Here is a 27717-nt window from a genome sequence, read left to right as displayed (position 1 = left end):
ACTTGAGCACCGCGCCGCACAATCTTAGGTGCGGGATAGATGTGATAAGATAGGGTAAATGGCGAACTCACCATTCTGTACTGGCCCTGCAGTCCTTGGAACATGTCAGGAGGCTGGTAGTTGTAGGGGGTGGAGCCGGCGCCGTAGGGCCCACCTGGGAAGCCGCCGTACTGGCTGCGACCCTGCTCCAATTGAAAGGCGTTGTAGAGGCCGCCCTGAGACTGAAGTTGCTGGGAGGAGCCGAGAAGCTGCTGAGCTGAATTGAAAAGCACGCTTGGCGGTGAGGGCACAGCAGACATGCCGGGGTACTGGCCTGGCTGATAGAAGGCCGGGTGCTGCATGGGTGGGGGTGAGAGGCCCATAACGCCACCTACACCTTGGATGCTACCTCCCACGCTTCCCATTGACTGCAAGGCCGCCTGGCTCATGCCCTGCATGGCTGTCTGTCCCATGATAGTGGCCTGCATGCTTTGCAGAGTGCCCGGGGTGACGCCCGGCCCAGAGTGGAGTGCCTGCTGCGTGGGTTTAACCTTGCACACATTAGTGGTCTGGCCGTTGACGTTGCCGCCTGGGGAGAAGCCCTGCGATTGGCCGACATCGCCGCCGCTTTGGTGGTCCTCAAAGTTGGAGGTAAACTGCGCGGCTGAGCCACCGGCCATGCCATGCTGTGAGCCCAAGCCGTGTGGGGACACGCCCATGCCATGTTGAGACATGCCATGGGGGCTGCCCAGCTGCTGCGAGAGACCGTGCTGCGAGGCGAGGCCATGCTGGGAAGCCATGTGGTGGGCAGCAAGCCCATGCTGCGAGGACAGGCCGTGGGGTGATGAAGCGGCCAGGTGCTGTGAGGTCAACCCATGCTGTCCATCATCTGGCTGGGAGCTCTCATTCACAGTTGGCATGGATGTTTCCCATACCTTCTTGACGCTTGCTATCTTCATATTCAACTCCTGGTCAGTGGCTGTCGTAATGGCGCTCTGGGAAGAGGTCATTGAGTGCATGGACGATCGCGGCGCACCTGTCCCTTTGGCCGCCTTGTCCTCTGTCAGACGACTGAGCTCCGAGTCGAAGAAGTCCAGCTTCATGTCTGAGGAATCCTCTGAATTTTTGGAGGCAGAGCCAAAAGAGACTGGCAGCCGGAGGGAGGCGGTGTCCCGCTTATCGTCAACAAAGTCATCAGAAATGAAGGGTGCCGTTTGCTGAGGGTCCGCAGCGAATCCGAGCATCTGGCTTTCCAAATCGACATTCTGCTGTCCACCTGCGGGCGCTGGCCCTTTGCCAGCTGCTGTTGGTTTGGACGCCACACCGTTAGCTGTATTGGGCTGCTGACCGACAGCAAACTTCTGCTTTAGAGCCTCGGGAGCAGATTTATAATTAGTGTTTTCGAATATGATGGTTTGAACAGGGGTGGTGGTGCCGTCCAGAAGGCCGACCTTCTCCGGCCCGACAGGTGCTCCGGGGGCCTTCTGATCAACGGCGGTAGGATTGCTGGGCGTGCTCCTTTGGCTCGAATGCCCGGATGGGTTTTCGACAGGACCTGACTCCCCACAGTCTGCGCCAACCGGGGCAGAGGCATGCACCGAGGGATCCCCTTCGGGATTACCTCGGAGGCTTTGGTTAATGGGCTTGTCCCATGCACTGACAGTTTGCGCGGGTGCAACAATTGAATCCGACGTTGTTGGGTTGAAACCCTGGCCGATGCCTTGTTGCTTCTGAATGCGGTTGTGTTCACGCTGTTTGGCGAGACGCGGAGGCAAATTGGTGGCACGGGCAAACTGCGACGGCTTACCGACGTTGGGTGGAGGCCCCCCCTGTGGCCCATTCATCTTGGCAGGGTTGAGGGGGCCCGGAACATTTCTGCCTCCACCTCCCCCTGCGGACTTCTCGCTCGAGCTTCGAGTGGAAGAGTTGTTCCGCTGGCCGTCGGATACTTTGCCGGGTGGCTTCTGAGATCGGCCAGGGCCTGGCGCCGGTGTCTCGTCCTTCTGTCCGGCCCGAGAGTCTTTGGTGTTCTTTTTGCTCCGCACCTCTTGAAATCCGTCATCGACAGCCTCTCTCTCTTCTGTCTGGTCCTTTTTGTCTTTGATTGTCTTCTGATTGGAAGAGATTTTCATCTCGGCGACAGAGGAAGCCAGAGAATTTGGATCCACGTTCAAGGAAGCGTTGAAGGGCAAAATATCTTTCTTCATGGACTGATTCCTTGAGATGTTACCAGCAGAGTTCTGTCTGTTCGGTTGGGAATTCGATTGGCGATTAGGGGCACCAATGGTGGCATTGGCTTTCTTGTCTCCACCTTTTGCACCCTGTCCGGCGTGCTGTCTGCCAGCTGCAGCGGCAACTTTCGAATCAGACCGGGACCTTTTGGTACCCCCTTCTGAGTGTTCCGAGGTGGTCTCCCAAGCCTCCTCTTCGCCGCTGGTGGGTCCAGGCGCTCTGTTCCTGTTCTTGCTTTTGTCTTGCAGTCTAGGTGGAGCATTGCGTCGCTCTCTGCCAATTATTCCCGCACTCAGAGCCTGCTGTTTTAATTTGGTCTTCTCATCCGAGCTGAGATTTTCTCCTTTCGAATTGTCATTTTCCGAGTCTCCTGGCTGCGAGTTTGCCCGACCAAAGGGGCTCTTAGAGCTAGGAGGGCCGAATCCCATGTGGACAGCTCCGCGTCCCCCCCGGAAACTTCCACGGCCGCGCCGTGAAGGCTCCCCTCGCGGGGCAAACGCCTCCCGTCCCTCACCGCGGCTGTCATGTCGTTTCCGATGATGCTGAAGAGAGTCTGAACCATCATTGGGGAATCCCCAACCTTGGCTCTGTGAGTTAGTGGTCGATGCCCCTCCACCAACGCTCCGATTTCTCTCATCTTTTTCAGACTTTTTAGGATGGGATTTGGGGCTTCGCGCCCCACGTCCTTTATCCTGCTTGCTTTCGTTCCGCTGCGCGCCCTCGTCTCCGGAGATTTCACTCTCACTGTAGACGGAATCCCTGTTGGAACGTGACTGTCCAGAGCGACCGGGGCCTCTGCGGCGCTGGTCTCCACCTCTTCCAGACCAGGTGTTACGGTAGACCGTGAATCCTCGCCTGCTGCTTCCAGAATCCAAGCGTGTCCTACTCCCTTGATTGGAAGACTTCTTCTCCGATCCGGAGCTACTGAGTTTGCGCTCCGCCCGCTCCTTGTCGTGATACTTGACGCTACCGGTGTCACTGTTTCTGGCATGATCGCAATCTTTGTCCTCATGCCTATTTGAGTCCGTCCCGGACGCTTTACTTTCACCGGTGGAATCGGTCCACACCTTTGGGCTGATCTCAGTCCGGAGCACAACGACAGGAACAGCTTCTTCATTCCCTTTAGGCACATTCATCGCCAGGTTCTCTGTGTCTGTCTTTGAATTGTCCTTAACGAGCTGTTGCCCTTCAACTTTAAGGACGTTCGGGGGAGACTTCTTAGTATGCTGTTGCTGTTGTGCATACGCATTTCGCTTTCCATCGTCCGAATCAGATTTGTATTCTTTCGAGCCCAGTCGATGCTCCCTGTATCCCCCGCCGAAGCTGCCGTCGGACTTTATAGAATCTTGCTTCTCCGGGTAGTGAGACTTCTCAGTGAAACCCTTTGTATAACCGACTGTGTCCTTTTCATAATTGTCAAAGGGAGCATCCGCCCAGGATCCTGTGTACTCTTTCTCCTGCAAGACGATTTCAGATTTGAACACATCCCTGGTCTGCTCCCGGGAGTCTCTTGAGGCAGGCCTCTCTGGTTGCTGCTTTCCCTCGTCTCGCCTCTCATACTTGTCGACGGACTTTCTCTCGTACGAGTCAGCCTTGCGCTCGTTGAAATCTTGTCCGGCGCATTTTCGGTCGAACACATCCGAGAGCTTGTCGCTAGCACTACTCTTCGGTGGCTGCTGATCATAGCTATCGCTAGAAGTCTTCCGTTCATAGTCATTTTTTCTCTGCACATCACCAAAGTCTTTCTGTGACTCTCTGGAGTTCTGGCGGTCCACATCCCGATTATTGCCGTAGGCACCGCGGTTCTGATTTTTATTGTCTTGTGAGTAATCTTTGTCAGGGGCTCTCCAGTCGTATGAACCCTCTCTATTATTGTCTCGCTGCTGGGGGCCATGGTCATTGTAGTCCGAATGTTTCTTCTCATCGAAGCTGCTTCCACCTCGTCTCTCATGATCCTTCTCCCAGCGACCCTCTTCATCTCTGTCATTGTAATCTCTGGAAAAAAATATTTACAAGTGAGATTTGAAATACAAATAAAAAAAACCAAAAAAACACAATCAATATTAATCAGATGGGTGGGAGTGATCATCAGTTGTGTATCAGTCGGCAATTCCTATCAAAGAATATGGATCATCATTGATTTATAAAGTTATTGTTATAATCAGTTGAATTAAAAAGGTTAATTAAAAATTTGTAAGGCCAAGATGTATAGAACGTCACTAATCACTAAACAGCCGTCGTTTAGGCAATTAACTTTTACTATTAAGAGTTTGCGTGCCACTTGCGTACAACAATACATATACATTTTTGCAACGGACGACTTCAAATCTGATAGCCATCACATTTTAACTAGGAATTAAACAAACATTTATTACTTATTGCCATTTACTTGTTTCTTACAAATGAATTCTGTTGTTTACATGTTTTCTTATATAATCTTTGAGAATAGATTATTTATAGGAAAACACAAATGACCAACAGTATTAAATATGTCGCATTTATATTAAGATATAATATCCACACTGTTGACAACTACTTGAAAACAGACACCATATTATTAAGCGCATATATCAGTGAAACGGCAAATAATTTTCAACAATAGGTGGTAGGATATTTCGGACTCGTTGCCTATCGAAGAGCGATAGTTGAGCTGTGAGCACATCAATTTGTTTTGTGATGGCGTCGGAGGAATATATTCTTAAATCGTGTAAAGATGACTAAAAAAACGTTACGGATTTACTCGAAAAAGAAAACATGTCAATGAATACATTATTATTATTACTAATGTAACAATAAACATAACATTAATGGACGCATGTTGAATTTTTATGACAAATTATGTTTTGTTCGGCACGCGTCGTTTCCACAATTTGCGCGTCGCGTATTCACGATCTTTTAAGACCATGCCTCAGCTGAAGTATAGCCTTAATACTTCATTGCCATATCAACAACAATTTCTTCAATTAGCCACTGATAAAGCAACCATTACATTATTTAAAGTTTATAATTATCCATTTATCAGTAGTATTCAATTTATATTGGGAAGTTTCATACTTTTACCATTCAATTAACAAAATATTGTAATAATTTTGATTGTGGAATCCAAGGTTGCCTGGGTACTTAAGATTTTTGCATTAGTCATTCTATATTTACAAATGCATGGCTTTCAACACTGTTTAGATTCGTATTAACGTCGACATTCTATGCATCTCAGCTTAATAGTTTTATATAAATAGCAATAAGTAAGGTATTTATAATATATATAATATAATTATTTTTTTAACATTTTGTAATGGCAGTGTGCAACATAACTGACCTGTTAGAATGTCTGCCATCACTAGAAGCTGACAGTTTCCTAGGAGGGTGTCTCTGGTGCCTGGGCTCATCTGGAGTGTGCCTTTCCCTCCTTCTGTCGTCGTTCTTATCCCCATCCTTTCCCATTATTTCTGAATCTGTTCTAATCCTCCGGAGGCCTTTCCCGCCGCCCTGCTGATCATCGCCTCTCTTGCCATTGCCGTGGAAACCGTCATGCGAGTTCTGCGACTGACCCTGCTTGGAGGCCCACCTTGTGTCATACGGCTGCGTGAAAGGTACAAAACCCTTACTGTTGCCGTCATTGTTTCTCTGGTCGTTCCTGTGCGACTTCCCATCGTTACTGTTGAAGTTCTGATTGCCGCTATTGGATCTTCCAAAATCGCGCCGATCAGCAGTGGAGAAGGAAACGCACTCGGGCTGATTCCCGTTCCTGCCTCCCTGCTGCGTCCCCTGCTTCATGAACCTGGGAGGGATGTTGGACTGGAAGTATTTGAAGGATCCGGGGTTCTCTCTATCTCTTTCGGATCGCGTATCACGTTCGCGCTCTGCCCGAGGAGGATCCCGCTCCCGCTCCCTGTCGGCATCTCTGTTGCTATCCCTCTCTCGGTAAAACTCTCGGTCTCTGGGGTAGCCCCTCTCCCTGTTCTCTTTCTGGTCCCTGAATGTTCGGCCGTCGCCAATCTGCGTAAGCTGCCGGAAATCTGACTGTGCATCCGGTCCGTTCCTGACGCTGTCTCTCGACGTGGATCGGTCCAGAGTCACCTGATTCTCTCTGCCTGACTGTTTCCCCTCTTGTTCCTTGCTGCGCTCCCGTTCGGCCGAAGGGGGTCCTTGAGAATTCTGCCGGACAGATAGAAATATGTCAAGAAGAGTCAGCGCATTGTCAACAATTGAACCGCGTTATGCATTAGTTGATTTGAGTGACAGTGTTCAAAAAACTGAGATAAATAGCATTGAAGTTTTGCCTTTTTGGCAAATGTTACTGTAAATTTGTGGTTTTGGTTAAGAGCGTACATAAGGGAAACGGCAAATAATTTTCAAGAGTATGTGGGATGTAATTTCGGCCAAAGTTGCCAGTCGGAGAGCGATAGTCGAGCTGTGAGCACGTCAATTTGTTTTGTGATGGCGTCGGAGGAAGATATTCTTAAATCGTGTTAAGATGACTAAAAAAGGTTCCGCATGTAATTGAAAAAGAAAACATGTCAATGAATATACTATTATTAATAGTAATATAACAATAAACATAAGATTAAAAGGACGCATGTTGAATTTTTATGACAAATTATATTTTGTTCGGCTCATGTCATTTGCACAATCCGCGCATCGCCTAGTCACGATCTTTTTAGACCATGCCTCAGCTGAGGTATAGCCTTAATTTATGAAGTCAAAAACCAATATTACTACCAACTAGAGTCCTTAAGGCCATGCATTAGTTGAGGCACGGTCTAAAAAGATCGTTGCTAGGCGATGTGCGGATTGCGGGTCGCGGGTGAAAATGACGCCTGTCAAACGAAATATTATTTCTCATATAAATCCAACATACGTCCATTTTATGTTCTGTTTATTATTCTATTAGTATCAATAATAATATATTCATTGACATGTTTGCTTTTTAAAGTAAATGGGTAAAGTTTTTAGTCATCTTTACACGATTTTAGAATTAATTGGCCCGTCGCCATCACGCAGCAAAGTGACGTGCATCCGACTCCACGTTTTCTCAATGAATGCGAAGCAAGTACAAATTTTCGTCGCGCGTACAGTTGAACATTATTTGGCGTTTCACTGATGCGTCACCTTAACTAAACTAAACTGAGAAATGAAACAGCAATAGTAAATTTCAAGTAGATCAATAGTTTGGATTGACTAAACCGTAGAGCTCTGTATATTGATATGACGTATTTACAATTTTGGAATCATCATAAGTTGACTAAGATATTATATTGGCTCATTGTAGGTTGTAAATAATATATTCAGGAATCACCTACTCCCTCTTTTTTTTTTTTTTTTTTTTTTAATAATCCAGTAAATCATTACTTGTGCCACATTTTTATTTATCTAATTGAATTTATTGCAGGGAATTTTAAGTTAACTGCACATTCGTGATTAAATATTTTGAAAACAATGAGTCAAAATAGAAAAAAACATGATTTCTACATCTCACAGCAACCACATGGCTACCTGGTACAGAACTGAAAACAGCTACGCTTATGCAGTTATTTCAGGTTTTCCTCGATTTAAAACTGAGATACATACCCATACTTGGTCGAGTTTGTCGTTTTGACACACCTCACATCTATATTTTCATAGCATATTTCAATGATTATAATATGATTCATAAAAATGCAAATGACAGACCTGTTGATTAACAGCATGCGGGGGAGTGGCCTGCCTCTGTGGAGGCTCGGTTGAGGGCACGTTCCCAGTGTGTGGAGGGTGGGGGTGGGGCGCAGGTGCATTGCCGTTAGGTTTGGCAGGGCCTGTCTCCTGCTGGCGCCGTCGGTCCTCCTCGAAGAGGCGCTCCGACTCCTGGCGGAGTTGCTTTGCACGCTCTACCGCCATAGCTACTTTGTTGGCTTGCTGCCGTTGTCGGATCGCCCACAACTGGAATCACCATTTTGACATTTTAGCTACTAAGCTGACAACAATAAAATTTCAAGAATAGAAACTCGAAAGTCAAAAGTAATTTAATTTAATATAAAATAAGCAAGATTTAAGGATGTAGCAACTTTATTGAACACACAATAGTTTAGAACATCTTGAAAACATATCTATCTAGCATTGGACCCAATTAATTGGCAAAGCATTGCACCTGCATCGAGACGATTCTCTATTTTTTTCTTGTAATATGTATGTTTCTGAGGTACGTTGCCATACTTTTGTTGAATAAAATTATGGATGTATCTGGAGGGAAAAAATCTACATTGAATTCTGCTAACCGTGTTGCAGTGTGCTTATAGGGATGCTGTTGAAAAAAACACATGTATTCGCTAAAATATATTATTATCTTCATAAGAGTAGGTATTCTAAATATATTTACGTAATACAGAGCTTTTAGAAGAATAGCTAGTTACATAACCATGCGATTGGCGGGAGCAATAAAAAGTCTGTTCACTTACCTCATCATCTTCCAGAGTTGGTGGCGGTCTGCCTCCTTTGTCCTGGTTATGGTGATGGGGATTAGCGGCAGCGCGCTGCCCTCTGGCGGGCGCCGGCGTGCTTTCCTTGCTCGGTCCGCTGCTCTCGTCGTCCGAGAATGCCAGCTTTTGACTGTTAACATAATGTCACCCATTTAATCCCGACCACTGGCTCATTATGTATTCACATTTTCCTTACGATTTTGAGGAAGCCAAACCAAAGTCTACTCGTAATAAGATACTGAGTTACATAATCACAACAAGACCTGAAGAATTTTTGTCTATTTCAAAGACACGTTGATAATTTAGATTCATAATACAACATCCAACGATAGGATAAGCAGTGCAAGTAAATGTAACATGATAACTATATAATATGATACATAAGAATAATTTTAAATAACGCTTACAATAATACCCTTTTACGGTACTTCATAATATATCTTATAATAGTATGTTGATTTTTTCAATGACAAAAGACATGGCATCAAAACAGATTCATCTTTACTATAAGATTGTTCAGACGCAACTCCCAAAAATACCCCAAATTCTTAATTTTCAATCATTACATGGCATATGCACCCTTAAAAAATTACAGACTATGAAGCGACAGTATGATCATAATATTATAGGCCATCCACCCAATATTTTCGAATGAGATTTTACGCCAGATGGCGTACAAAACGTATAATTGCGTTCATCCAGATTTTGTATAGAAGCATCTCGCCGAATCCGTACACAGAATGCCCCTCTACCATAAGTTTAGCAAACCGATTGCTAAATATGGCAGAGTCGATGTTTGACAGATTGCAACTGACAGCCCGCGTTTGTTGATAATAATTGTCATACGTACTTGTTTTCTTCCGTATTTCATTATGATTCAGTGAATTATTTTGATTATTGTCTAATGGTATTATCTATTTTACAATTGATCCTATAATTGGTACTTCATTTTATTCAATCATGATTGCTTTCTTTATTACTAAACTTTGCTTTCGTGGATGAAACTAATCTACAACGCCGTAAATTTCATAAAAGAGATAATGCTTTCGGATTCAAAAGTTTCGTTAGTACTAGTTAGACGCAGATGAATGGAAATCTAATTAATATATATTTTAATAACTCAATTCATATAATTGTACTGGAAACGATCTATGCATACTACATGTTATACTATCACCATCAGCATTTACGTTTATTTGTTTAGATAGATACCTACCTTCCGCGATAGTAATTATGTACCTACTTCTCAAGAGTATTATATTTGATTATGATGATGATATAATGATTATATTTATTCAATAACGTTTATTCGGCATTTGATTTGAGTGAAGTATAACGGAACATGAGGCCTGTTCCGCATCCAAATTCGCATGCTTGATAATGACATTGCATGAACACTCGGCTGGTAATAAACGGAATCGGCGTAAGGTTAGACCGTAATAAACAGCATTCGGCCTATTTCCATGAAAGGCCTGTTAGTGCCATGTTCAATTAGGATATTCAGGTTTATGTTGTATTTAGAGTCTGTCAACCTTTAACCCATTGGAGACAAGATAGATTTTGCAGGATCACTAAAAAGGGCACACTGATTACTAAAATTGATATAACTCATTTATTATTTATTTAATTCAAATAAATCATTGCATGGATTAGATAAAGAACTTGTGATATATCTCACTAATTCTCACGCGATATATTATTTGTCGCATGACTTATTTTAATATTTAGAAAAGTAAAGCTTGTTTTACAATGTAATATATAGTTTTGTAATTATGTGAGATCGTTTTCTACGTAGATATATCATATACGAAATCAATCGAATATATAGGTATAAAACACTAGATTAAACAAACATAATCAACAATGTTGACACTGCGATATAAAATTCTTTTGTGTTTTGGAATCCACTGCATTTTCTTGCACTCACTTAAACATGACAGTCTATGCGAGAACTGCATGTGGCTTTCGAAAAGGATGCTCCAAGGTATGGAGGAAGATTAATAGATTACTTACTTATAATCAATATCGTCATGGGTAGCCCATCCTGCATCCCTGGCTATCTCGTCCATGCTGTTGAGTTCTTCTTCGCGAATGATGGGACGCTGAACCAACTTGTCAATGGTAGGCGGCTCACGAATACGCTGTATACAAACAAAAAAACATTTGTTGCAACAAAACAAAAACAATGGGAAAGTAAGGCGAAACTGACAACTATAATCAGATACTAAGTATCAACAGATATGTATCTGTCGGCAATTCCTATCAAAGAATAAGGATCATCATGAAATGTATACTAATAAGGCATTGATGCGATTTAATCCAGAGTCGACACATCAAGAAGCACAACCGAACCAGATCAGATTATGTGTTTTTGGATGTTTTTAAATTTTATCAACATACATATTCACGCCATAAACAGATATTGTAATATCACATGAAGAATGTGGTTTCCCATTGACGAAAAATAAGAAATAGGTGTGTAACATTCATCAATTAGAAATATACCAATGCAGTGTTTCAATTGTTGGAAGTATACTTCTCAACCTGAGGTGTCATTATAATTACTGTCATTTGTCATTTTCGTGTTCCACAATTTGACAGGCTGGTGTCGAAATTATTTGAACTTGAGACATGTGTGCTGTGAACAGCATGGATTCTGTGCGTTTCAAGAAAATGGTGACAGTAACTTTTGCACCACACATTTCAGTGACCAGTGTCACAAGCGCGAATAGCTGTCTTTCTAGTGAACAATGTTACGTTGGCGCTGTGTGCAGCAGTATATTAAGTTACATATTGTGTGTTTTACTAAATCACTGATGAGTTGCAGTTGTGCCGAGTTTATCTATGGCTTAATGAATGATAGAAGATTGTGAAGGAATATTTACCTGTCCACCCCTGTTGGGTGGGGGATGATGATGTCGAGGGTTGGCAGGCGGCTGGTGATTGGCGGGAAGACTATTCCCGCCCACACCACTACTACCTTTGCACATCTGTTGACAACAATATTCATAGGTTAGTACGTAATATTTAAACATGAATATTGTAATGAATTGAACATGATGTAGTGCAATTTATTGTTTTATTATATGTATTAACGTTTATAAGATATAAGTAGCCTTAGTGAATAGCAGATATTTGTGCATAATATACATTAACAACTGTGTCCATAGACATTTGGGCAAGCGACAATCCGGCAACATATATAATTTTTTTCATAACAGGTGAGTGAATGTATGTAGTTCAAAATTAGCTCCACAGTGGAACCCCGATCTACCGTTCTCGCATAAACCATTTTCCCGCACGGATCGTTCATTTTCGAAAGTCCCGCCAAACACCCATAAGAACAATGTTAAATAATCCCGTATTAACCGTTCCCCGATTTATTATTTTCCTTGATCTATCGTCTAAATATTATGGTCCCGTCACAAATATTATCCCGATTGACTGTTTTTGTTGTATATTATTCATTTCGCTTTCGTAGAATTGTTTATGATACATACAGACCTTTCACTCGTGTTGCTTTGTTTGCACAGGTCGGTCGGCGCTCAGGCTTGCCGCGCTCTTGTATCATGAAATTTAGACGTCGAAAAAAATCCAGAAGAAAAAAGAGTTTAAAAAAAAAAATATCCCGCATTTATCGTTTTTTATTTAGGGTCCCTTGAAAACCGTAGAATCGGGGTTTCACTGTATTTACATTGAAATAAGCATGATTATTGCTGATTTTCGTCAGTCGTCAGATACCAGAGTGCATCCTGGTATATGGTATTTCAATGATAGAAATAAATAATAATACAGTAACTATTCAATAAATAATAATCACAGGTATTCGACTAAGAACAAAATGCCACCAAGACACTGAATCTACTTACTCCAGGTCTTACCTGAAATAATATTTGAATGATTGTTGAATGCATCGACGCCGGCAATATATCCTCCAATTTACTGGATGTACAAATTCCATGCAATACATACAAAAGTAAAATTAAAGAGCCTAATTATACAGAAAGGGAGCACTCACAAAAGTAGGGATGATAGCTCTGGCGAAGTGAGAGGCGTTGTTGGTGTGGGGGGAAGGAGAAGGCGGGGTGCGGGCATCTCCGGCGGGCGCGGGGCCGTCGGCTGCTCCACTTCGACCGCCGCCCAGCATCCAGCTTCCTTCCGCTGCGACAACACACATATTAATTACCTCAATAAGTTACACAAGAATTGTGTTAATATAATCGCAATGTCTGCGGAAAGTTTGTAGATGGAGTGAAATGGCACTCGGAAAAGTTAATTCAGAGTGTTTTGGAATCCTTCAGATAATTTAGCATTTAATTTAACATCATTAGACCATCAGTAAGATCTGGATGTGGCTTTCAAACAAATGCATATTAATATTGGTTTTAAATGAGTTCTTCATACTGTAGTGAATGTAAAATATCTATATAAAAATTATGATTTCATGTTTCAAAGCCTTTTACAATCAATATAATTCCCCCACATTCCCATTTACTTCATGCAAACTTGAGAAATTGTCGTATATTTCGATTTGGAAAGCTCGGTCAGTTTAATTAGAGAAGATTCAAATATTGACTTACTTTGAGGCCTGAGCTGTGTGTTGGGCAGATGGGGATGTGCAGGGGCATGGGGAGGCGGAGGGTGTGGATGAGGATGGGGAGGAGTGGCCCCGTCCAGAGAAGGGAACTCGTGTTGGAATTGCGCCGTCCGGTGTGGAGGCAGCGCGGCCCAGCCCGCCGGGTAACCACCCGCATGCTGATGGGACTGCAACAGGAAAATCAAAACACATTATACATGACACACGCACATCGATAGTAACCCACCTTCCATTGCTCTGAGAAATTAATAAGTGACGCTATCACTAAAATAAACAATTCGTTTCCGCATAAGTGAGGGAGTCATGAATTAATATAACGTATCCACAGCAAATAAATGCCGTGAAATTGTTACTGCTGGTAATGAGCGATATTTCAACGATATTATGATGAATACTTATTAGTCTATTTATTATAAAACTTTGTATGGTCTACTATACCAGTGTTCTCAACCTTTTTACACCTGCGGACCACTGAAAATACACCAGAGCGGCAAGAGAAAACAAATCGATTAGACTTTCTTTCTCCCGAGTATCAAGTGCACATAAATTTATGTCTTCCATGAAGGGATTATTAATCCATAGATTGCCCTATTGCAAAACAATAAGTGCAAGTGAAATGTCTGATTGCGGTTAATTTTATCACATAAAATCATTAATCTATTTAAAGAACACAAACACAATGCACAAATACTTGCAGGTGCATATGCTTTTAAGATTTTATTGAATTACTAGCATAGGTATTTGGGTGCCAAAAATTCACAGACCACCAGTTGAGAAACACTGTACTATACTACACTTTGCAGTTGATTCTCATGTACATAAATGAAAAAAAGTGGCAGACGGACCGTGTTGTTCTGATGTTGCTGTTGTGGGGGGCATGGTTGGTGCTGGTGGTCGACGATCTGAGAGGGTGGAGCTCCCTGTCCCGGAGGTTGTCCCGGAGCGGGGGCAGCAGGAGGCGGCGGGGCGCTCTGTGCCTGCTGTTGCTGCTGCTGCTGCTGGAGAGCGGAGGCGGGAGGAACGGCCGCACAAGAAGAGGGGACCGATGTTACCGCCGACGGGGGCGGGGTCGCTTGCGATTGAGATTGTTGCTGATTGGAATTGACGCTGCCGGACAAAAACCATTAGAGTGAATGACGCAATCCAAATAGCTTTGAAGACTTATATGGAATAAAAAAATATAGACATTGATGAGTCTACTGAAACAATTAATGTTATCCTGAATTTGGAACACAATTTCAGTTACGTGTATATCCTACTATAACCTTCGATGGTGCAGATCACAAACCTCCTTAGTCAAAAAATACGATTTTACAGGGGAAGGTTAAAACTGATTTATTTGCAGCATAATACGATGAATATGACATAGGAGTTTTAATTAAAAGATCAATAAACTGGGCTATATTTCTCATTGACATAAGAGGTAAAGTTCAACAGATCCGTTAAATTGTTGTTGATTTTTTGATACCATAAAGTCAAAATCATGAAATTTGACATATAAGGTTTGTGATCTGCACCATCGCTATGTTATGTCAGTTGGGTTAGACCGGCTACCTATACCTATGCATAGTTTGTCAAACTTTACAGAAGACAAAAAAAACACTGCAAGTTAGAACATGTGACATTTTTAATTAAAACAATAATTCCAGAATATCTTTGATTGTAATCATTTTTTTTTTGTACAAGAGACCATTTGTAAAATAAATTTTCACTTTCATATAAATACCTAAACACAGACATAGACAAACTCATTATTTGAATAATACAGTTGACTAATGATTAAAATATTATGACCAATTTGATTAGGCATAAGAAATGTTTGTACCATTATTTATTAAACAGTTTGAAAGATAACTGTAAACATCTTTTCATTGTTGCCATCAGCAAATATGTTGATAACACTATTATGTACGCAATGTGCCATATTTGCAATATTATAATGGTGTAAAAAATAATTAAATTATGCAATTGTGTTGTGATGTGATGCAGTGAAGTCTAAAAATGGTGTATGAATGCAAATTATCAGATATCTAAAAGCGATCTTCAGTTGTGTTTCAGACGGCAATTCCTATCAAGAATTGGGATCATCATATAAAATGCATTCAATACCCGCAATATGCACCAGCCTTTTCGGAACTAAAATAACCTAAATTGCTGTCTACGGGGACGATCATGTGATCAGTTTGTTGATCCGTTCCTATGGTGATAAATTTGATATTGTATTGTACCTAATAATAGATGTTTCCTGTCCTGATTCGGTCTTTATGGAGGGCAGATTGGCCGGGGGTCGGCGAGGCAAGGGGACCTTACCCAAGCTTTGCATGCCATGTTTGCGCGACAGTTGAGACTTCACTGATGACGGTTCAGAATTTTCACCCTACAATGAATTACAAAAGGATTATGTAACTTACCTTTTAAATAATAAAGAACAATTCTTTTCTCATTCACTTATTGTGTACCTTTGAATGTTTGGAAAACATAGTATTATAATTAAAATTTCAACATTCGTCATATTTATAAATATTAGTAGCAACTCAATCAGAATAAAATTAAAAAAAAAACCATCTTCAGATATGTTTCAGCCGGCAATTCCTATCACAGAATAAGGTTCATCATTTTGAGTGCTAATAAAAAGTTTAATCATTAAAAACATCTGAGATAATATTATGACTACATTTAGGTATATAGCCATCATTGTCTCAACTGCAGATGTAGGTATTATAATTGTCTTAAGTTAAAATAATACAGCTCCTTACCAGGTAGTAAAACATGTTGTTTTAATAATTTGATGTGAAAAACATCCACAAGAACAACTCCAAATCTTCTTTAGAGCGGCAGTATCCGAGGTGCATATAACAATATTTTACAATATGATTTGGAGGAGTTGGCTTTTAGAAGAATAATGTTAATTTAGAGGATGGCTCACCCTGCTGTGGCAGTACAGATTATTGATGTCCAACTTCTGGAACTTGCTCTTGCCTGTGGTGGGTTTGGATTGCGATTGCGCCGTTGAGGATCCTCCGCCGGCTGGCGTCGAGAGAGCAGACATGCTGCCACCTTACCACCATTAGAGAACTAAGCACACACCCGCGAACGAGACCCTTTACTGAAACAAATAAGTGTCCACTGATAATTGCACCGATCACGTCAACTTCTGCTCAGCGACGATGACCTACTACAAACATGACTGCTTGTGGCTGCAGTTGGTGGTAAGCACACGGTGTGGATAGCGATTCTCATATTGTTTTAAGAGATGTTCGGATACACTGTGTAGCTGACCTGCAGTTCGGTAAGCTCATTTATCAGTGATTACAAGTGCATTAGGCTTAAACCCCTCTATTCGGAATATGCTACGAGTAATTTCCTGAAACTGTTTTAATTTCAATTACTCATAGTTATATGTGTTTCACTAGCTAATTGTCAAATATCAAACAAATCTATAAATTCAGTATAGAGTTAAATTAAATATCTCATATGCTACTTAATACTTTGGACGCGGAAGACGCACACGGTGCGTAATGACCAGGCGGCCAATCGATGTAATTAACGTGCATTTTAAAGGGGGCAATTAAAATTTCATTATCTATTCAGCAGCGAAAGCGTTAATTGGGTTCCTATGTTAATGTCATATGACAAGCATACATGGCGATGCACCAAAGGAAATTGAGTGATCTTGTACCCGCCCTACTCTCCGATGCCGGAGCGTGACAGAATATGTTTTAGTTTTAATGTCAGTTTTTGTTGTAATTTTTTGGAATCCATTAGTAGTTAAGATATGACTTTAAATATCAAAATCAAAGCTGTTGAGATAATCCAAAATCATCATAGTAATCAATAGGGTGCTCTAATCTCTAAACCGAAGGCAACTCAACTTTACAAATTTATTATTCATACTCGCTTGGCCTTTCACCGCGTGTCGATACATTAAGCAGTACTCATATAATTAACCATTTCTCTACTCGCCGACCATGCCATTTCCTATGAGTCCTCCTGCATAGATTGCCAATACCTAACTAAGTATTTGAAGATGGCGTCAAATGCATCACTAACCTTACGATGTATTGAAAATCTATTTACGAATTGAATTGAATGTCATTCAGCACATCAAAAATCCACTAAAATGAATTGTCATTTAAGGTCGTGTCATAGCTTCATAATCTTGCAAGACCCTGACAACAAATTCATATTTCATTTACGTGTTTATGTCAACTACACACAGGTAACCCCCTATTGATCACGGGGGATACATTTCGGACATTCGCAATAAACAAAATTTCACTAGCAACTGAGGATTTTAAAAACAAAACAATTTAAAATATGAAAATATTCTTAAAAATGATCGCGAAATAACAAATTTGCAGTTTTGGCAAAAGCCACCAAACATAATAAAATTTTCACAACTTTGCCGTGTTTACGCAACAACGGTTTAAAGGAATAGACAACATTTTTAAGGGATCTACAAGCCTGTGAGCGCCTTGCACCCAACACATACCGCTGCTGTGTAATTGAACAGATGGCAGGCAGAGCTGCGAATAATGCGTAAAGCATTCGGTTAATCCTTGCAGTATCATTAACAGTAAATGATCAGTAATAATATTTGAAAGTGGGAATAAATATGAATAAGCAGTCAATCAGACACATAAAAGCCGTCTTCAGATATGTTTCAGTCGGCAATTCCTATCATAGAATTTGGGATCATCATTTTAACTGCTTATCATTACATATATTTTTATGTAAACCTGAGAAAAACATGAAAATGTTAATAGATTGCTTTGAGCAGGCACAAAACAATTACTCAATAACCTTCAATATATTTTTTCAATAAAATAAATGTGAAGTAAAAAATTGTTGATTCTAAGAGTCGGTTAGGCATGGCATGTTTGCCTGATACCTATTTAGGTATGTGTATAAATTTACACCAATTTATTGTTTATTTAGAATTCACATGCTTATTCTAAGATTTTACCATTTGAAGATATAGCTAGGTATAAATCAGAAATTTAGAGCACTCAATAGCCTTCGAAAAAAAAACTTCACTTTCGTGTGGCTAGACAGCTAGCAAAATGATATTGATAGATGGTATATCAAACACAACAAAAAGATTTCAATTTGCTATATTACTGAAAATTATTATGAAGAAAAAGAAATGTACGCAAGGATCGCTTCCCTATTATATCCATAAACATTCACTTTTCACTCTCAAAGAGTTGACATTACAATTTAGATAACGACCATTTTGATATTTGACATAGATCACTTTTATTGTTAATATTTCATTTTATTTTTCTTGAAAGGTATGTTGCCAAACGAAAACCTCCAAATGGCTCACTATCATGTTTCACAATGAATTTGTATCGACTAGAATTATTAGAAAATCACTGGAGCGTGTAGGTTTTAGTTATTTGCTGGGTAAAATCAAGACTTTGAATTGGCTCATTTATGAGTGTCTTTCTGAGAAAAATGACGGGACTTTCGAACAAAGGAGTTAATAAAATCACACAAGCACACGAGAATGTAATGAAATTATAAAACGAAAACACATTTACGATACTGAATAAACAAAGGGGGACTATGTAATAATAATTGCAATGCACTATTTTAGTTACGTCAATTTCTCTTTTATTGCAGTTATAACCTGTGGAATATCTATTCTAACTAAATCATGATATATGAGAGAATAACTTAATCTACGAGAACAAGTAACATACACGAACCTAGAGGATTCTCAATATCAAAAGGATGCTGACCCCTAGAATATACCTAGCCCAACCCCTCGACTTGACGTTCCCCACAATTATTACTGTGAAAACTCTTATTACACTTGCAGTTGTTTATCAACTGGTTGTCAAATAGCACAACGGAACTTTGATCTATCATTCCAAATGTATCGATAGCATTTCTATGAATCTATAGAGAAATAACGGGACTCTACAGGAAAGTCGGCAAAAATTGTGAGCAATAACAATGATAGAAAAAATGTTATAATGTCTTTATTCAGTCAAAAATAATTGCCTACCTTGGTCCGTTCCAAAGGGTGTACAATAAATAAACCGGAATAAATCCAATTAAGTCTATCCGAGCACGGATGATTACAGATTTTTACGTTAATTGACACCTCTACCACTTTTTCACAGTTTGCCAAGATGGCGTCTTTCAAAGACGATGAACGATCTCTCGGCGATCAATATTCTGACGTCACAAAGACGCGTTCACGTGGCGCAAGCTAGTGTTATAAATTTCAAACATATTTTGCGTGCCACAATCGTCGTCTATTCATAGATTATCTGCTACTAAGTTGTGATTGTACACAATCAGTAGGGCCAATAAATTGTATTTTAGATTTGAAAATAAAGTATAGTAATTTGATAGTGGAGAATTTAATATAAAAGTGCTTATTCATTTTATACTGGCGCTCATTGAAGAGCTAAAAGTCCGCGGTCAAGTCCTGGTGTCGTCACTTTTTTATGCTGACCAACGGACGATCACCGTGTAATGCCCCTGTTCCATTGACACGCATGTCAGACGATGTCATTGGAAGACGGTGTCCGCACGGAACATCTCAAGACCGCGGGCTTTTAAAAAATTAAAAGTCAAAGCTCGACCCTTTTGCTCGTTCATTGATCAGTAGCATAGAATAGACAAATCGGACGATTTGGTCGTTTAAACAGTTGTGTTAGTTAAACATATCGCAATATCATTCTTTCGATGATACTGAAATATTAGGTACACCTACCTACCTGTACAATTTACATAAAATGGCATGGGAGTGAAGTAACATACCTAATTAAATTTTGCGTTCTCTCTTATGCCAGTGCTCAATTGGCGAGCCAAAAGGGGGGAGGGGACAATAAATCATCTGAATTGTCTATGCTCTGCTACTGATCAACGAACGAATAAAAAAGTCGGCCTGTCAAAAGTTGCGATTATCGTAATGTCTTCCGATAATCCTACAATGTTGTGTTATTTATAATAAATGTAGACTTGCATAAAATAATAGAGAAATGAAAACAACACAAGTTTACATTTTCTTTTATGAATTTCATAAATACAAATACCTACTTAAAAAAATAATTGATAAATCTTTCATTTTCTAATGTGTAAATTAACAAATTAACGATGTTTTAAACATTTACAGTTTTTTTTCGGTCCGAATGATTGCGTATTAATGTCATATCAAATTTGCATAGTGATCGACTGACGAAGTCTGGCAAAAATATCAAACATGTTTGAAATCCAACGAGCCTGGTCTGCGGATTAAAAAGTCCGCAGGTCTGGGGTGCTCCACGCGAAAAAAAAGTCTGAAGACTGTAAATCGTCTGACTTGCGTCCCAATGGAGCGCCGGCTTATAATAGGTATCAAACATGTTTGAAATCCAACGAGCCTGCACCGCGATTTCCTAACTCTCGTCTCGTGTGGCACCAGACGAGATGACGTAATTGTGTCGTCACGCTCGAGGCATGCCGACCGCGCACAGAATAACCATAGAAAATATTATTATCATACACCTATATGTGTATGGTGACAATGAATAGCGCCGCTGTCTGACCACTCGCTATTTTCTCGAATGCTATTATCACTCCGGTAGTACGTCATAATGATGTCATATGACGTCATCTCGACCGGGAAGCTTGCACTCGCAAGTTCTAACATAGAGCCCCTGGGGCCTTATGTTGTAACTTGCGAGTTGAAGTCACCCGGTCGACATGACGTCATATGACATCATTGTGACGTACTACCGGAGTGATAATAGCATTCGAGAAATTAACGCTACTCAAATACTGGCGTTATTCATTGTCCCCATACACAAATAGGTGTTTCAGCATAATAATATCTATGATGAGCCGTGTGCTTGGGCGGCTCGCCATGATGCGTGTATTGAGGTTACGTCACAATTACGTCATGTCGTAGGGTGACTTCATGTCACAAGTTATAACATATTAAGCTGGTCTTCGGATTAAAAAGTCAGCAGATCTGGGGTGCTCCACGCAAAAAAAGTCCGTCGATTGTAATCGTCTGACTTGTGTGCCAATGGAGCGCCGGCATGAAGATTTCTTGAAAATTGAAAGAAGGCTAAATCTCTTATTTTTAAAATTTAAATTACCTAATCAATAAATTAATAAAAATGTTTAAAACAATAAATTAATGTTCCTTGTACAGACCTACAAACATATTTGAAGAATGGGATGTGTATGTCAAACCCGAATGGAATCTGAAACCTGGATGAATTAATAATTATGGCTACTCGGCGAGTAAAGTAGGTATAATAGTATATACAGTACCTACCTACCTACTTACAAAATAATAATAATTATATTATATAGGTAATAATATGTTTGAAATTTCATAGAATTTAAATTCTGCACGTAAAATTAAACAGGCATGAGGTCGAAATCGTTGATACAAAAAAAAAAAACATATGTAGAAATATTAACATTTTTAACTTTACACCAAAATACACTCAAAGCCTCCCCCACACCAAAGCGAATATTCGCGGCGAATATTCGCAGCGAATTATTCGCCAATCAAGCTCGTATTGGCTTACGGGACAGAGCACGCTTGCGCGACCGCCTTGCGTCTTGAGTGCGAATTTGCAGCGAATATTCGCTGCGATTTTCGGGAACTCTGTCGACAGCGAATTTATTCGCGGCGGACAATTTCGCCAAGGGAATTAGTAAAATCAAAATGGCGACGATTCGGACGATTGAAAAGCTGATAGAGTTGGTCCGGAAATATCGAATTCTTTACGATTTGTCTGACAAGGAGTATAAAAATATACGAAAGAAAGATAAAATATGGGATGAGATTGGCATCGAAATTGGTGAAAGTGGTAAGGATGTCGTCATAATATGTAAAAAAAAGTATTTGATTACCGTCGCTGCCTAACCTATCTACATTTATTTTGACAGCATGGATACGATAAAAAATACAATAATTATTGTTTCCCGATATTTATAAAATACACATTAATATTAATGTGCGTCATAACGTTATAGCTTTGTTAGTGCACTAACAGTTATTTATCTTATAAAGTTCAATATGGAGCGCTGCGATTGTTAACATTTCGGTATCGAGCATTCAAATATAACAATAATTTTATATCATTGATGCAATTTGTGTCCAATACTGCCATCTTCTTCGGTATCGGTAACGTAAGTACCTATTGTCATTTTATATTTGTCAATAATATCGTGATTTGATAGTATTCAAGAATATTTTCTTTAGGTTATGTAGGTATCTTTAAGATTTTTTTGCAGGTGCCTAACATACAGCTTTGCATTTTTATTGTATTGTATGTTACGCCGAATGTGCGAAATTGACTATTACATGAAATGGGCTAAATTTTGGCTAATTCATGTAATAGTCAAGCCTGTTGCCTTATTCATGAATTAGGTAAATTTTCTGCCCGAGTACTTACGTGAATTCGCCAGGGCATGGAATTCTTAAACTATCAACATGACAGTAGAAAAAGTAAATTTAATACGGATTGGATGGTTTTATTAGTTATAATTGGACATAATATAATATTATTCGGGGTCAATCCACTGCTAGATGAAGGCCTCTGCTAGCTCCTTCCTTCTTCGCTGCTACGTACTTCTATTGAACTTCACGTGAACTAAGAGACTAGCTAAGTGAAAGTGTCATAATATACGAGGATGAATAAGGCAAGGGTGAGGGCCAAGGCCCATTTTATGATTCCTCTGTTGATATACCCACAGAACAGATAATAAATAGAATACCGATATGCTATATTCAATTCGCCGCATGTTGAATGTGTGAGTGTCCTACGAAAATGAAGCACGCATTATCCACGTGCAATAGTGTGTGTGTAATACACCAACATTAAATGAGCGTAAATGCATAAACCGAGAGCCGTTTTCAGTATTCGACGTACAACGTATTCTTGACACGAGTGTAAGTTTAACCCGGATTCTTCCTTACTCTAGTCGGTTACCTGCTATCGTCTTACCCGTTATGCATTTCAGTTCCCATTATTTCTGAGTTCCCTGGATGTACCTATATTTATTAAGAAAAACGACTACCGTGGAATGGGGTGAATACTGGATAGACCCGTTTTTCCATTTCTATCTTCCTGGTCCACATTATTCAGACAAACATGAATGACTTAAAACCTGTTTCTATGGACATAAACATACTACATACCTGAATATCACCCCGCGCTCTCAATAGATTTGCCATTAAATTTTTTACAGTTCACAAATATTCGTATTCAACATCATAATTTTGGAAATGGAGACAGTGAATGCACTGAATCGAAGTATATTAATAATAATTTGTGGAACTTCTTTAAGGGCGACCTATTGCACATGTATTATGAATTTCGGAATGTTGACTGGGAAATTTTATACTCGATTAGTGACATCAATGCTGTAGTGAAGGTATTTTACCAATATATATAAGTATATATAATTTATTTGACAAGTCATTTTTTTTTAAAAAATCATCGGGCTCTTCGCGCAGCTACCCAAGATGGTTCAATTTTGATTTAATTAAAAACATACGACTAAACCACTTGCATCACAAAAAATGGAAGAAAACAAAGACATAGGTACATTGATAGTATTGGGGGGAAGTTAACGTCAGATCCTAAATCATTTTGGAATTACGTTAGAAGTACGCGTGACTCTTCTCCACAATTATCATCTATGTCTCTGGAAGGTAGTGTTTTGTGAACTTCTTGAATTAATAATTTGTTATGTACTCAACATGTCTTTTAAATAATTAAATAAACATTTTTCAACTACCCTTTACGGTATTAGCAGTAAAACAGCCAATTTTGTGTGATTTCTCTTCCTAAGCGTTGGGGCGAATATAGACATGGCGAATGAATAGAATCAAAACAACTTTCTTAGTGGTAAAAATGTAATTACTGTAAAATTATAAATTTACGTACATTTTAGTATGGAATTTAATAAATCAATGTATACATTTGACAAGTGCGGTGGCAAAAACATAACAAAATTAGGTATATATAAAAAGTTAGGTACCCACAAAATAAGCTTTATCATATTAGGAATAATTGTGTTTTGTATGTAGGATAATAATTAGTGAAGTTGTGTTAAACGATGCGATTTAGCCACCATATTTCAACATCGCCCATACAGATTACTGCACCAAACCTTTCTCGGATGTCAGTACCTTCGGCACAAACGGTTCAAGTCCTGCTCAGTGTCATATTTTAGTATCTATAGTAAAGATGTTTTCTAGTAGGTCGATATATTTCTGAGGTATTTTCAAATAGTGTACATTAGTGAATTCATTTTGTTTTTAATTTTTATAACAGTAATTCTAGTAATTAACAGGAGTATCCAAAATACTACGGTTATTAGTTTATTTCGGAATAAATAATTGGTCATGACCATAAATAACACAACAGGTAGGTAAAAAAAAACAAAATATCTATTTACATAATATTGAAATATATTTGCCAAAAATAGAAATGTACATGTTATACCAAGTTATAATATATATATATATATATATCATGTAAGTATATAAAAATAAATATACATAGACAAATTATAAAATATGATATAATTATAAGGTAGTAATAATTGTCAAATCACAATGAGATGGGGATGCTTTTGAAAATTCTTCTGGCAGACGAAGACTAATAATTCTACCTAGGTATATAAATAAAATTTATTCTGCTGTAATTTTTTTTCATATTTGTCCATTTTATTACAATATCTTATAATATAAATCTTATTATATAAATATTTTCTTGTATTCTGTGCAAAAATAATTAAAAAAACTTTATTAACCTACACAAGTATTTTTTATTGAATGATCCTGCAAAAATATTGAAGTAATAGTTATGTGACATATTTTGTTTTGGTGTAAGCCATAACGAAATATACATAAATTATATTACAACAATTATATCAGACACAATTTTAGACACTATTAATTATTGTTAAATTAATTGTTTTACTGGTAGGTACTTAGTATGAATCTATTTTAATATTGATTCCAAATTATTGTCAGTTTTAAATAGACGTTATGTGCACAAACTATTAATCATATTGAGTACCTATTGAAATATTATGATATATTATGTTGAATTTATTAGATATAGGTATGCCATATGAGAATGATATTCAATATGTAGTGACAGTAAGTTTTATTAAAGGCACTGCAATGCAGCATAACAGCACAGGATTAATCTCAATTTAACTTAAGATTTAAGGAGCTTTTTGGCTATACCTGTAATTTATTTTAGTATTCATTCATTAAAATAGTTTACAAACTTTTCTCGAGTAGAAAATGCTAATCTCGCTGCACGTCTTGGATCGTTGTTTAAATTAGTAAAAGCTCTAAGCTCAGGCTCCGGTGGCTCTAAAAATTCAAAAAACCGATCATTGCAATTTTTTGTTCGCACAAAATTATGTAAAACACATGTCGTTTTCACAATGAGAATTGTGGTGGATACTTTTGTTTCTATTGGTCTATAAAATATTCGCCATTTCTGAGCCAATATGCCAAAGGCATTTTCAACTACTCTTCTTGCACCGCAGAGTTTTAAATTGTAATTTTCTTTCAAAGGATCTGTCCTCGATTGCCTATATGGGAAGGGTCTCATTATATATGTTTTCAGACCAAAAGCTTCATCTCCGATTAAGACGTGCTCGCAAGGTTGATTCTGTCCAGGGAGATTTTCAGGTCCCGGAACATTCATTTTATTTGCTTCAAATCGTCTTCCCATGATGGAAGTCTCGAAAATTCCTCCATCGCTGTTCTTGCCAAAACCACCAATGTCGACGCATATGAATTTATAATCTGGTCCAACGATAGCCATAAGCACGATTGAAAATTTATTTAAATAGCACCAGTAGTTGGAGCCAGTTTTGCCTGGACACTTGATGGTGACGTGCTTACCGTCTACACTGCCGATACAGTTAGGAAATTTCCATAAATTCTTAAACCCTTCAGCAGATTGTTTCCAAGTTTCTGTTGTAGGTTGGGGTAAATATTCACTTTCTAATTTTCTGCATATAGCTTCACAAACTTGTGTCACGATTGCACTCACTGTCGAAAATCCAACTCGAAAACTATGGCCAATTGTGTAGAAAGTATCACCGGTCGCAAGAAATCTGTAAAATAATTATTTTTGTTTAGGTGAACAAGCCAAAAAACGATGGAAAAATTTACGGGACACATATGCAAAGGATCTCCGGTCCAGAAAAACAAAAACCGGCCAAGAAAACATATGTAAGAAGAAATGGATGTGGGCCGACCAAATGTTGTCGTTCCGACCATTTCTGACGTTCGCCAAAACATCATCCAACATATGCGAAGAAGTATGCGAAGAAGTATGCGAAGAAGTATGCGAAGAAATATGCGAAGAACCTGATGACATACAAAGTTTTGATTGGATGGCCACGTATCACGAAGATACGGAGATTGAAAAAATTGTTTTATCACAAGCAGGAACATCGATAACGTCATCAATCAGTGATCACCAGGCAACAGCCACAACACCGAAGACGTCGGCCGGTAAACATAAAAAGGATAATTCAAATCTGGAAAAAATGATACATTATCTCCAAGGGAAAAAAAGTAATAAAATGGACTCAGTGGATATGATTATGTTGGCTCATGCTGCAACAATTAAAACATTTTCCCGTAAGTTGCAGCTGAGTACAAAAAAAAAAATAGGGCTGTTAATGATAGAACAAGAACATCTTCACCTTGAAGAACAGGAGAAGCAAGCTGAGACTGACAATTTTTCGCTTGATCCTGCCTCTGGCATTTTAACAATTGAGTAAAATTTGATACATAGTAGAGCCGTGGCAGAGGGTGCAGGTAGGCGGTAGAGATCTGGCATAAATAGTACAAAGTCATATTTATTTTGTTATTTATTTAACTAAGAATACAAATTGCAGATGGTACTGCTTAGTTTTTCAGTTTTTAAAATTCAATTAAACCCCTCCTAATCAATTCATAATAGATGGAAGAATATTTTTATCTAATATCTATTATGGTCTACTTTAGGTAGGGCTTAACAAAATTAATTGAATCTTAAAACTAATCCACACCATGTGTAATTTGTATTCTTAGTTTAATGAAAACAAAATAATATTTATATGACTGACAAAGTTTAGTGTGCACCATTTATGTCAGATATCACAGACCACCTCCACCCTTCGCCACTGCAGTAGAGCTGTTCCATGTTTTTATGTTAGAATTTTTTGCATTTTCACACTAATTTCATCTCATAATTTATGTTCGCACATTAACTCATTAGGTGCTAACACCGCGACTGGCGCGTTTGCGTAAGTTGGCCATTACATATAATTAACATGATATTTAAATGTGGTAATTAAATTTTAATTAACAGGTCAGCAGTGATTAAACAGTGTGTTAAAGTGATTGTAGAGTTGAACTCGATTATATAGACTAATTTAATAGATTGGATCTAAACTAATAAAGTAATC

The 27717-nt window shown here is 39.2% G+C and overlaps 1 protein-coding gene and 1 non-coding gene across 5 annotated transcripts in view; both read right to left on the bottom strand.

The window, feature by feature from the left end:
• Window positions 1-19436, bottom strand: part of LOC147071792 (uncharacterized) — a 37164-nt gene extending 17728 nt beyond the window's left edge. For all 4 annotated transcript variants that reach the window (XM_085947542.1, XM_085947544.1, XM_085947545.1 and 1 more), the window contains exons 1-12: window positions 19277-19436; window positions 16187-16366; window positions 15489-15637; window positions 14106-14367; window positions 13244-13427; window positions 12682-12824; window positions 11549-11653; window positions 10677-10804; window positions 8643-8793; window positions 7882-8127; window positions 5528-6366; window positions 72-4206 (exon numbers count right to left, since the gene is read on the bottom strand). In XM_085947542.1, the coding sequence (XP_085803668.1) occupies window positions 72-4206; window positions 5528-6366; window positions 7882-8127; window positions 8643-8793; window positions 10677-10804; window positions 11549-11653; window positions 12682-12824; window positions 13244-13427; window positions 14106-14367; window positions 15489-15637; window positions 16187-16309 (6465 nt within the window). In that variant the 5' untranslated portion in view covers window positions 16310-16366; window positions 19277-19436. The remainder of the gene's footprint in view (window positions 1-71; window positions 4207-5527; window positions 6367-7881; window positions 8128-8642; window positions 8794-10676; window positions 10805-11548; window positions 11654-12681; window positions 12825-13243; window positions 13428-14105; window positions 14368-15488; window positions 15638-16186; window positions 16367-19276) is intronic.
• On the bottom strand, window positions 15281-15355 carry LOC147071793 (small nucleolar RNA SNORD49). The gene has a single exon (XR_015070735.1). It is a non-coding gene; the product is annotated as a small nucleolar RNA SNORD49 (small nucleolar RNA).
• Window positions 19437-27717: the final 8281 nt, after the last annotated feature.

Source organism: Rhyacophila brunnea, unplaced genomic scaffold, assembly GCF_057557595.1.
Source record: "Rhyacophila brunnea isolate RB1 unplaced genomic scaffold, BYU_Rbru_1.0 scaffold_2, whole genome shotgun sequence".
Lineage (NCBI taxonomy): Eukaryota > Metazoa > Arthropoda > Insecta > Trichoptera > Rhyacophilidae > Rhyacophila > Rhyacophila brunnea.
Note: the sequence above shows the minus strand (reverse complement) of the source record. Positions and strands in the feature narration are given on the sequence as shown.